General features: G+C 41.4%; 1 protein-coding gene across 2 annotated transcripts in view; it reads left to right on the top strand.

The window, feature by feature from the left end:
* Positions 1-13,050, top strand: part of ANO4 (anoctamin 4) — a 273,092-nt gene that overhangs the window by 18,185 nt on the left and 241,857 nt on the right. For both annotated transcript variants that reach the window (XM_089694243.1, XM_089694247.1), the window contains exon 3: positions 2,898-3,146. In XM_089694243.1, the coding sequence (XP_089550369.1) occupies positions 2,898-3,146 (249 nt within the window). The remainder of the gene's footprint in view (positions 1-2,897; positions 3,147-13,050) is intronic.

The raw sequence follows: 13,050 nt of genomic DNA on the forward strand, positions 1-13,050 counted from the left end.
TTTTCATTTATATAGCAAAAAAAAAATAAAAATCCCAGCGGTGAATAAATACCACCAAAATAAAGTTTTATGTCTCAAAAAAATGCTAAAAAATTCATATGGGTACAGTGTTGCATGACCGCGCAATTGTCATTCAAAGTGTGATAGCACTGAAAGCTGAAAATTGGCCTGGACAGGAAGGAGGTAAAAGTGTCCGGACTGGAAGTGGTTAATTAAGCTTTGGCAACAAAACTTGGAAGCTGCAGAGCTGCACCAGATTTTGCACTCTCCAGTTTTCGTAAATAACCCCCTATGTACCAGTTTATGGGGTTCATTTACTAAAGGCAAATAGGCTGCTGACTTTGGTAAGGGATATTGCACCTTGTTTGGGATTTTCCAACATCCAATCATGTTCAGGCTAAAAAGCATTTTTTTTTAAAATTCCTTGCATGTGATTGGATATTGTTTGTAACGTAAATTTTACTACATTCACTAAGCTCAGGGGAAAATACTGTAAGGTGAACAGCTTGTTTGCCTTTAGTAAATCATCCCCTATATGTAGGGAAGTTTTTTGTAGCCAGCTAAATTGAATGAAAGTTTCTGTCTTTCAGTATATTACTGCTGCTGTAGGAATATGCTGTAACAAAGTATTTTCCAGACTGGTTTGAGCACAGCTTTCTTATCCAGCTAATTTAATAATTTGTTTGTGCGTTGCTTCATACAGAATAGTACCCCAATGTACACATAGAGTAACTGCTAATACAATTGCTCCAGAGCACACCATTAAACAGATTCTGCGCATTGCAGTGCATGGCCTTGGTGAAAGCATTGTAGGTGCACTACCAGGCTATTCAACATGAATGAAACAAAGAAAAATAGAGATAAATTGTGTCTGGTGCTCTTCTAACAGGGAAAGTAAATGTACCATGGAAAGGGTCTATTAAAACATTACTTTGAAACTGCTTTTTTTCTCAGAGACCCATACGGAAGAAAAATATATTTGAAATAAATTTTAAAAATATATATATTTTAAATATATTTTTCAGATTGTTTTTAACACATAAAAAAGTCATTTTAACATATTTTTTACATATATTTGTAAATGCATTCCAAAAATGTAGATTTGTATTTTTAAAGACATAGAGTATATTTGAAATGTATTTTTAAAAATATTTTTCATATATTTTGTAATAAAAATGCATTTAAACATGCAGTATATATATATGTATATATATTGAAATATATTTTGAAATATCTTGAATACGGCCAAAATTGTAGTATTTCAAGTATATATCAATATATTTGGGAAGAATATTTTTAAAATATATTTCAAATATATTTTTCTTCCATGTGGGGAATAGGTGCAGGTACTCCCCTTTCCAAGTTACCCTTCCCACTTCTGAGCACCATCCAGTCGTTCCATTCCCTATCAACCTCCCAGTACCACCCCTTTTATAGAAAATAGAACCAAGTATCATTTTGTGCTGTTAAGTAAGTTGCATGGAATTTGCTAATGGTAACAAGAAAAGCAGTAAAATAGATCCCCTGCAGCCTGCAACAATAGCCCCCCCACCAACAACAGATCTCCCCAGCAGCAATCAATCCTCCACCAGCAACAGTAGTTTGCCCTAGCAACAACAGACCCTTGCAACCAAACACCCCCAGCAACAACAGATCAACCCCTAGCACCATTAGAACCCCACCAGCAACAATAGATCTTCTAGTAGCCAGCATTGTTAGACCTTCCAGCAGCTAGAAATAATAGACCCTTCCCTCAACAGTAGATCCATCCCAGCAACAATATCCCCCCCGAGCAACAATGAACCCCTCCCTCAACAATATATCCCCTCCAGTGACAATAGATTCCCCAGGAGCCAGCATCAATGGACCCTCCAGTACACCGTGCCATTGTATACATTCAGCGCTGTAGGTGCCGGAACTTCATTCCCCCGTGTTTCCGCTGAAAAAAAGCCCTTCTTGGAAACAAATGTAACTCCTATATGGTGGGTAGGGGGGCGAAGACAAGAAGTAACACAGAAGGGGGAGTTCCTGCAGCTATTCTCTGAGAAGAAAAGTCTTGCTCAGCAGTGTCCACAAGGTTTTCCTGTGGCGGTTCCTGCGATTTCCATGGCGCCTTCCCACAGCAGCTCCAGAAGAGTAGTGGATGAGGCTGCTGAGATCTGGCCATTCATCTCTTGAAGCTGGCACTGACTGTAGAGGCATGCTTTCACTTATTCGTGCAACTAAACCTGTTTTTAATTTTCTTGATAAACCTGGTTACTACACTCTGATCTGCTTGGCGCCCCCCTCTGTCTTCCACATTCAACATGAATGGGCTGCCTTAATGCACTTTGCTTCAATGCACAAACTCCCAAGCGTCAATGCAAGCAAGTCTGAAGAAATTTTTAAAGAACTCCTTTCAAAACTATTATTTTGTTTGGGAATTTAATCGGGGGAGTTGGTATATAAATTTATACTTGGCTTTATAGTTTTGATGTGATTATAGAGCTCTGCAAATTCATTGAGGAATCACCCCTCTGTTGCCATTCTTGTCATCTGTTGGCCTAAGGGAGGATTGAGCACTGAAGCCAAATCCAAATTCTGATAGGTAGGAACAACGTTACTCACTAAGTAGGTATGATCAACAGGGAACGTCAGACAGCTGGACCTATACATTGGGGCCTCAGTTGTAGGTATGTTATATTTTTTATTGTCCTCTCCATGAAAAAAAAAAAAAGTTGGAAGTCTCATCACTAGATGTTAGATAGATTAGAAAATACTAGGTAACCAAAAACACATACATTATGACATTATTTTAAGTCCTCGTGATTCCTCTTGTAAATTTGCTGCTAAGGTTGAAGAATAATTTATCTTGCAGGTATTTTGTGGCTTGTTTAATCAGTATTTTTGTTCTGTAGGATTTGAAGTGAATGGACCAGTTGCAATAGGAATATCCCACTGGAAAACGCCACACATTCACAATGAGACTTGTCATACCTTGGAACACTCCCAGCACAATCCTCATGTTCCTTCAAGTCCTGCACCTTGCTCCTTCCTTACACAAATGGACATCTCTGAATCTTCTACAAACTCTTTATCCATTGTACCAAGACTTTCTCACAGCAGCAGTACAGAGACACTAAGCCAGGACATAGAAGTCAGCCAGGGTAAGAGCTGAGCCCTTGATTATTGATTGATTTTATGATTGATGTGCCCATAATGCCTGGTCTAAGTATCTGCATGGTAGACAATATCATTTCTGCTTAGTTACGGCATACATACTCTATACAATCAGTCATACCTCATGTTGAAAACCTAAGCAAATGTATTCATCTATGCCATAATTTTGGTTATTTAGAGCAGTTATTTGTCTCCGATAAAGGAACAACATGGTCAGTATAACAGTGCTCTCCATTTCATGACTTCAGGCTAAAACCCTAACATGCCTTCCTGTAACTTGAACTAAATAGTCATTTACTCCCAGACACCAACTGAGATTTTTACTTATTAAACATTTACAGCTTGTAATATTATTTCTGTTTGTTAAACGTGGAGTGACCCTGAAATATAGCTATATATATATATATATATATATATACCCACTAGGGGAGGTATTTGCTAAAAAGGTGCACGCTTTCTCTTTGTCTGGGAAGTCTGGGTTTACTTTGAACATCCAATCATGTGCAAAGGAGTGTAAATATAATTGAAATGTACTTTTCACATGATTGGGTGACAGTACAACTTTACTGAGCCAAGTAATAAAATATCCCCTTTAGTAGAAAAAGTACAGTGCATCCAAGTAGTATCTTTGTACAGTTTTCTGAGACCACTGAAAATGTGAATTTATTACGCTGTTAGAAAGCCTATAGATAAAATGAACTTGAAAGTGAACTTACTTGACCATATACTGTGTATGTAAACGTGTGTGTATATATATATATACCGTATTTTTCGCTCCATAAGACGCACTTTTTTTCCCCCAAAAAAGGGGGGAAAATGTCAGTGCGTCTTATGGAGCGAATATAGAGCGGTCGGTCCGGTATTTCCACCGCCGCCGTGTCAGAATACCGGGCCGGCCGCTCAGCTCTGCAGTGGGACCTTACCTGTCCCTCTATCCAGCGGCGCGCTGTCTTCCCGGCTTCTGTAGTGTGCGTGACAGCCGGGTCCCAAGTGCGCATGCGGAAGAAGCAGTGCTCTTTGTGAATGGTAAGGCGGTACCTGGGACACATGACAGATCCCAGAAGCCGCCGGACCAATCACAAAGCGCAGCGCTTCTCGCGCATGCGCACTGGGCATCCGGCTGTCCGACTAGCGCCCACACTACAGAAGCCGGGAAGACAGCGCGCGGCTGGATAGAGGAACAGGTAAGATAAAAAAAAAACTCTGCGGAAGTAAGAGCGGGTACCTGTCAAACTCAGGTACCCACTCCCCCTCCCTCCCCAAAGGTCAGCAGTCATCTCCTGTACTGTCTGCAGTCTCTGGTCATCCCTGTACTGTCCGCAGTCTCTGGCCATCTACTGTGCTGTCTGCAGTCTCTGGTCATCCCTGTACTGTCCGCAGTCCCTGGTCATCCCTGTGCTGTCCGAAGTCTCTGGTCATCCCTGTACTGTCCGCAGTCTCTGGTCATCTCCTGTACTGTGTCCGCAGTCTCTGGTCATCTCCTGTACTGTGTCCGCAGTCTCTGGTCATCTCTTGTACTGTGTCCGCAGTCTCTGGTCATCCCTGTACTGTCCGCAGTCTCTGGTCATATCCTGTACTGTCCGCAGTCTCTGGTCATCTCCTGTACTTTGTCTGCAGTCTCTGGTCATCTCCTGTACTGTGTCCGCAGTCTCTGGTCATCTCCTGTACTGTGTCTGCAGTCCATTAGTTCAGAATTTTTTTTTCCTGTTTTCTGCCTCTAAAACCTAGGGTGCGTCTTATGGTCAGGTGCGTCTTATGGAGCGAAAAATACGGTATATATATATATATATAATTTTTTATTTATTTATTATATAAATGTTATATAATTGCTATATAATTATATATAATATATTATATTTTATACATATAAAATATATAACATGTATTATATAAAATGGCTCTGCATAATGTTTTACCTGATAAAATGTTTGCTGGAATATTTGTTTTTTTTTAATCTACTCTTCTACCGTGCTATGTAATAATACCATAACTCTCAATGTTCTCTGAGGTGGGAAAGACAGACATCTTGTAGAACTAATCCCTGATATGTCCCCTAATAATGCAGACCATGAAGAATTAATATGCAAAATAGGACTGGTTAAAGTGTTTTTTCAATTTTTTTTTACTTTTAAAATAAAAACATACAGTAGTATACTTTCATGCTCTGTGCAATGGTTTTGCACAGAGTAGCCCCAAACCTCCTCTTCTTGGGCCCCCTGCCGGCACTTCTGGCTGCTCCTCTTCTCAGTGTGCCAACATAGGAAGCTGCTTCCTATTATGGCACACCTGCAGGCTCAATCACTAGCTGTGCTGCCTGCATCTATAGAGACACAGTGTGGTTCAGCCCTGCCTCTGCTCCCTCATCACAGGTTTTGACTGACAGCAGCAGGAGACAAATTGTTCCAACTGCTGTCAGCAAAACCTTTGAGAGCAAAGAGAAAAGGAGAGAGCTACTCCAAGTGGGCACAGTGCTGGACCGAGATCGGGCTCAGGTAGGTATATCTGCTTCTTGACGGAGATACCCAGTCGTTGGGTGTCTGGGGTCCGTTACAGGGAGGGAGGGGGATAACTTCTGCTTCCAAATGCCTTGGCAGGTACCTGTCAATTTCAGGTACCCACCCCAAAAGTGCCAATCCCTAATGGGGAGTGTTGGCCAGTCTTTAAAGCGGAACTTCCCCTTTTGGGTGGAGCTCCGCTTTAATAAAGTAGGGGAAGCTCTGCTGACTTCCATCATCCAATCATGTGGAAGCAAAAATGTTGTTGTTTTTATTTTATTTTCTTACTTGTGATTGGGTATTCTTTGCAAAGTGAAGCTTTGCCTCATTTGCTAAGCTCTGGCGTAACTGCACTTACAAAGTGCACAGTCTATTTTCCATGAGTAAACCAGCCCCATTACTATTGGGTGGGGGGTTTCCCTCTGCTTCTGTCTCCTGTTAGCGCTCTTAAAGCCAAACTCCTGGCAAACAAATGAAAAGTTGTCCCAAACTCTTGTGATCCTGTAATAATATAGCTGATTTTTATAATTATATTAGCTTTGCAAATTGCTCAGAATGAAAGAAATAGGGCAAGCATTGCACAGTGGGAAAAGCTCAGTGATAAACGAACCAATGTTGGATTAGCTGATTAGGGGTGAAAACCGGACCAAACTGTATTGTATATGAGCCTTGGATAAAAGTGAGATCACCTGCCTTAGGTAATAATGTGGGCAGAGTTGTCTGAAATACAAGAGTTGATGAACACCATTATTGATATTTGTCAGCCAAATCAGTTAGTATTCATGTATTTCAAACATATATTCATGTAGCTGTTCCAACCAATATTTATCTGAAGTTCTACTGTAAATGATCTTTGTTTTTGGAATTGCCATTTATGACAGTGGGGTATCTGGGCCCATGTCTGCATGCTGTCTCCATGGTTTCAGATTGGTCTTTTTTCTAGTTAAATGTAAATTTGGCAGCTTTGTTCTATTTGTAATGCAGCTATATGCTCTTTTCTGAATAAACAATGACTTTATATAAATGGTTCTTTGAAAGTTCTATGCTCGGCCTGAAACGGAAACATTTCCTTCATTGCAGGATTAAAGATAGCGACAGCGCGGAGCAGGTGTTGAATGCAGCTATTAACTCTCTACAATAGTCCTGTTAAGCTGTGTCATTTGTGTTAAACAACTGTTATTAGTATGGATCCATAGTCAGTTGATGACAGTTATCACGGGTTATTTTATGGTAATCCTGAGCTGTGTTTAGAAACTAGATAAATGCAGGTTATATAGTAACCTCCTCAGGTATGACTCCTTGTTATAGAGGTCAGTGGAGTTGTTTCAGTGATGACTACAATGATACAGTAGAACTTTAGGCAAAACGTATTTTTCATTTTGGATAGCGTATAACCCCTAACAGTTTTTTTTGCCATCTGTGTCCCATTGGGGAGATTTTCCTTCACTTCCTGTCCCATAGCCCAAAATTTCAAAATTAAGGGAATTCCTTGGGGGTCCACAAGGTCACTAGTGCCAAAGAACAAAGGTTGGATAGATTATCAACGGTGTAGCAGAATTAAAATCCGTTATTGGAATCTTCACAAACAATGTAATAAGAACACTAGAACTGCGAAGGTTTCCCCTTTATTACTATTCTGGGGACAACACAAAATTTTAAATTTTAGTTTACTTTCAGTTTCGGTGACAACAGTAAACAGGAAAAAGAGAGAGCATGAATATCCATAACGGGGCACAGACAGCAATAAAAACTGGCAGGTGTTCTAATCCCTCTTCACTCTATCCAACACTTTTAAAAAAAAGTTTTTCCTTTAGTTATTCTTTAAAGAGTTACTTCAGTCAGGTTTTAAAAAATTAAAAATGGCAGCTACAAATACTGTAACTGTTGATTTTTTATAATAACATATCTCACCCATACCAGTTCTTCAGGTCCCTGGCTCTTCCAAGTTTAGTGTGGGAGCTGGCTGCAAATACTTGCGGCTTCACAGCTAGATCACTAATGTGCATGTGCGAGCTGTGCTGCCCTGTATGAATGGACTTATAGCCTTCTGAGACCTGTGACGTGTCCCAAGAGGTTGTGGGGAGGGAAGGGGGTTAACTTCTAGTGGAATTGCCTAGGCGATTCCAGGGGAAGTGGGGAGTGGGTACCTATCAAAATTAGGTACCTGTTCCACCAAAAAAAAACAGTTGTCATTAATTGCAGAGGAGGAAGAGTGGAACTTCCATTATTCACTGAATTTCTACTTTTGGTCCAAAAAAGCAGCATTATACAGTATTGTTATTATTATAATACAGGATTTATATAGCGCCAACAGTTTGCTCAGCTCTTTACAATATAACAGGAGACAATACAGCAACAATACAGTTCAATACAAGAGGGTTAGGAGGGCCCTGCTCCTTGCAGCATACAATCTAAGAGGGAGGGGCTGGTGGTACAAAAGGTAATAACTGTACGGGATGAACTGATATGAAGACAGAAGATTCCAATATTAGCTGAAGGCAGGATAGGCTTCCCTGAAGAGATTGGTTTTCAGAGATTGCCTAAAAGTGGGCAGAGTAGGTGATAGTTGGATAGATTGGGGTAGAGCGTTCCAGAGGATGGGGGAGGCTCTTGAGAAGTCCTGGAAACGAGCATGGGAGAAGACAAGGGAGCTGGAGAGCGGGAGGTTGTGTGAGGAGTGGAGAAGATGGTTTTGGTGATATTTAGAGACAAGATTGGTGATGTAATTTGGGGCAGAGTTATAAAAGGTTTTATATGTTATTGTTAATGTTTTGAATTTTATCCGTTGGGCAATGGGAAGCCAGTGGAGGGATTGGCAGAGAGGGATGGCAGATATGGAACAGTTAGTAATGTGGATAAGTCTGGCAGCAGCATTCATGATAGACTGAAGAGGGGATAGACTGTAATTAGGTAGGCCAATGAGGGAGTTACAATAGTCAAGGCAAGAGATAACAAGGGAGTGGATAAGTTGCTTACTAGTTTCAGAGGTTAAGAATGGGCATATCTTGGAGATGTTGTGGAGGTGAAGTCTGCAAGATTTGGACAGTGATTGGATTTGGGGCTGAAAGGACAGATGGGAGTCTAGGATTACACCTAGTACCCTGGCATGAGGGGAGGTACTGATGGTTGTATTATTGATCTTGATGGAGAAGTCAGGGGAGGGGGCACGGGCTGGAGGAAGTAGTATGAGTTCCATTTTGGAAAAATTTAGTTTGAGGAAATGAATGCTGATATGTCACTTAGTAGGTTAGTAATGTGAGAGTATTACAGTAACATCTAAAATGTCTTTAGAATTAATATATTGTTATAAACTCCAATGCTGACCACCAGATCTAGGACAGGGACATTTAGCAACCAAGGCAAAGAGGCAGCAGTGCGTTTTCCCAAGCTAAGACTAACTGAGGGAAATGAGGATTAGGCAGCTTGGAAAACCTTCTATAATCATTATTTTCTCCCTCATAAGACAGTTGGGGGAAGATTTACTAAAACTGATGCACACAGAATCTGGTGCAGATATGCTTAGTAACCAGCCAGATTCAGACTTCAGCTTGCTCAATAACACTTTGACAATAAAATCTAGAAGCTGCACCAGATTATATATGCACCGGTTTTAGTAACTCTTCCCCTTGGTGTTCATAACACACTGTTTCCTGTAGGTTTAAACATAAATGGCTGCTTGGGGTGAGCATTCATGTTTTGAGAAGTGCCAGCCAGCAAAGACATCTGAGATTGATAAGATCCTGTCTGCATTTCAGTCCCATTTTGTTCTATGGCAAATCGGACAAGGGATGATGATGTTGTGCAATGAAATGAAAAGTTGGCTACTTCAATAGGTGTCTCTAAACCACTGTGATCTACTCATAATGAGCTTTAAAGACACTGAGACACACCTTTTCTGGAACAATACATGATAAATGTATGCATAAAATAAAATAAAATTTTTTAATGAAGTGATTCAAAAGCAAACTTGCAAGATGTAAAAGGAGAGAACATTTACATATGAACCGAAAAAAGGGCAATAGGAAAGAGTTCAAGTGTATGTATATCCAAAAGTGTATGTATATCCAAACGTGTATGTATATCCAAACCCTTTTTTGTAGGTTTTGGATGAAGATTTATTTTATAGCTCTCTGTGTACTCACTAGGTAGATTTACGGCCTGTGCAGGCAGGCTTTTGTTTTCTTCAAGCGGGATTTGCATTCTCATACATGTCTATATAAATGCCAATCCTGCTTAACCCTAGGTTCACACTTTTGTAGATTTCAGCGCATTTTCCAGTTTGCAGAAATGCACTACAGACCATTTAACATGGTTTCCTATTTAACTAGTTCACATCTGTGCGTTTGAACGTGTGCGTTTTTTGGAAAGGGTCAATAATTTTTTTCCCTCAGCAGATTGTGTTTTGCGTATAGTAGACTTCAAGTGTTTGTTTTTGTGACATTTTGCAGGTTTTTTTTTTCGCAAATAGGAAAGTATGATAGTTCTGTTCACATAGTGCGACTTTGATGTACCTTTGATGCAACTTTATACTCTCTGGCACTCAAGTAGCATCAAAGTCACATTAAAGCATTGCAGGAACCTTTATGTGTCTACAGTCGCATGTTAGGGTTTGGGTTAAGGGCTAAGGTTAACCCTAACCAGGGGCAGACTGACAACTCATGGGGCCCCCGGGCAATAGGGCATCATGGGGCCCCGTTGTCCTTGCCCAAACTCAAAAAAGCCTATGAAAAAGGTACCAGGGGCATCTCATGGGGCCCCCTACTGAACCCCGGCCCTCGGGCAGTGCCCGAGTTTCCAAATGGTCAGTCCACCCCTGACCCTAACCTTAGCACTTAACGCTGACCCTAGCCCTTTACCCCAACCCTAACATTTAACTCTAACCCTAGCCCTTAACCCCAACCCTAACATGTGACTTTGGACATCTAAAGGTTTCTGCACTGCTTTGATATGATGTTGATGCTACTTGAATGCCAGAGAGTGTAAAGTCACATCAAAGTCGCATCAAAGTCACACTAGATGAACAGACTTTCCTATTAGCCAAAAAAACCCCCAAAAGGCATAAAAGAAGCAACAAAAATGCAAAATGCGCCGGAAAAACAAGTTGACACAAGCCCAAAGCCTGTTGACACTAGTGCCTACCTCTCTGAAATTGAAATAGGAATCTAAAATGTTATAATTGTTAACAGAAGGTGAGCCGCTGCATGGGGGATGGCTTTTTTGTGATGAGAGTGCATTCACTGTGTGCTCCCAGCATAGTAACTAAGCTCAGTGGCGTCCTGAGGCAGGTGCGGGGGGTGCAGTCCGCATCGGGTGAAACCGACCACACGGGGTGACACCGGACCTGCTCCACACAAAGGTAAGTTGTAAAGCAAGCCTACGATAGGTTGCATGCCGACGATCCCTGCAGGATGGATCTGATCCATCTTGCGGGGATCATCGGCTTTCTTTACAACTTACCTTTTCTTGGAGCGAGTCTGGTGTCACCCCGTATAGGTTGCATGCCGACGATCCTGCGGGGATCGTCGGCATGCAACCTATATGGGGTGACACCGGTGTAGCGGCAAGATGTGTCAGAGGGGGTGTCACCAAGTGTTACCGCACTGGGTGACAGCAACCCTAGGGACGCCTCTGACTAAGCTGTCATGGGTAGCTCCTGATACATACCTGCAGTCATGAACTTCCAATCATGTGACTGCTGTCACAGCCAATCACACCATTCACAAGATTGGAAAGCCCACCTCTGTCTCCTGTCCTTTAGAACCTCTTGAAGGGGGTAGTCATGTCAAAATAGGGAAAAAGCTGTAAAAACAAAGTGCTCTGCAAAGCTCTCAGGGTATATGTGGGCTCTTAAAGCGGAACTTCACCCAAAAGGGGAAGTTCCACTGTTCCTCCTCATACCCCCTCCTCTGTCAAAATTGGATTTTTTGGGGGAGGGAGTGGGTACCTGATTTTCACAGGTACCCGCTCCCACTTCTGCTCTTACCGCCTAGGTGATTCCAGTCGAAATTCGCCTTCCCTCTCTGCTCCCTGCAGTCTCTTGGGACATGTCACAAGTCCCAAGAGACTGTGGGACCATTATCAATGGGCAGTGTGGCTTGTGCATGCATGGTGTGCAGGCGGCTGTAAAGTTGCAAGCAGTCACACATATATATATTTTTTAAACATATTGAATATGGCCAAAATTGTAGCATTTCAAATACAGGGCAATATATTTGGGAAGAATATTTTTAAAATATATTTTAAATATATTTTTCTTCCATATGGGTGAAGAGCAGTGAAAAAACTCTCTGGGGTGAGAACGGCACTGGATCTCTGGACAGGTGAGTGGCTGATTTCTAATAGGCAACAGCTACAGTTTTTGTAGCTGCTGACTTTCAGTTTTCACAAATAGGACTGAAGAACCGCTTTAATGTACGCACAATACAGAACCACTGGTCCTGCATTCTACATGATAGTGCATGAAAGGCTGTGAATGGAGGAGAAACAAAGTAAAATGGCTTCAGTGACCAGTTGTACAGCCTGCTGGAGAACAAATTCAGGTAAGCATTTCTGTTCATTCCAATTATCCTGCACTTAACCCCAGTGCAAGGTGGAATTTAAAAAATACCCAGATTTCAGCTCTAATATTTTTTACTTGAAACCAATATTTTTTATTTTCAAATTAATTCAAATATTGTGTTTGAAAAGACTGACGCCGCATTTTAGAGGTTTGCATTTAAAGTATGGCTATTACTGCCCACTGATAGTTCAAATTAGTGTACTCTTCTTACAAGTGGAAGTGAAAGAGCAGCCAGTAACTGAACACTTTCAAACACAGATCATGAATGCCTTGTTTCTTTCCGGGATTGGTTATACCTTCCATTCTGCTATTGTCTCTTTCTCTATTCTCAGCAATTATTACAGCAATTATTAGATAAAATAAGAGCCTTTTATAAGGGGGATGGGCCATTGAAATAAGTTCACATTTAAGTCAGTTATACATGGATCGAAATTCAGCCAAATAATCAGGGACTGAACAAATTTCAATCCCTGTATGGGCAGGCTGGTTGAGCACAAGTCAATCGACTTGTGTACAACCAGCCTGTCGGGTTTTTCCCAAATGATCAGTACCGCCGGCTATAGCTGACAACACTGATCATTGTATTCTGACAATAGAGAAGTCTCCCTGCTGTCAGAATACAATACCACAACAGGACTGATTCCCCCAACCACCCTGCATTGGTCTTGATGACATCAGGATCTTAGACCACTGGAGCATGTGGGCGAAGATGCTGCAGTGGCCAATCTAGCAGAAAAGCACCATTCCGCCATGCTGCCAGGGTCCCTCAACCTGTAAAACTCATGTGAAGGTCAGTATACTAAAGGCTCTATTTTTTTTTTGCTGTAATAAATTAGT

Source organism: Staurois parvus, unplaced genomic scaffold (assembly GCF_062004578.1).
Source record: "Staurois parvus isolate SC_StPar_1 unplaced genomic scaffold, SC_StPar_1.0 ptg000025l, whole genome shotgun sequence".
NCBI classification, from domain to species: Eukaryota; Metazoa; Chordata; class Amphibia; order Anura; family Ranidae; genus Staurois; species Staurois parvus.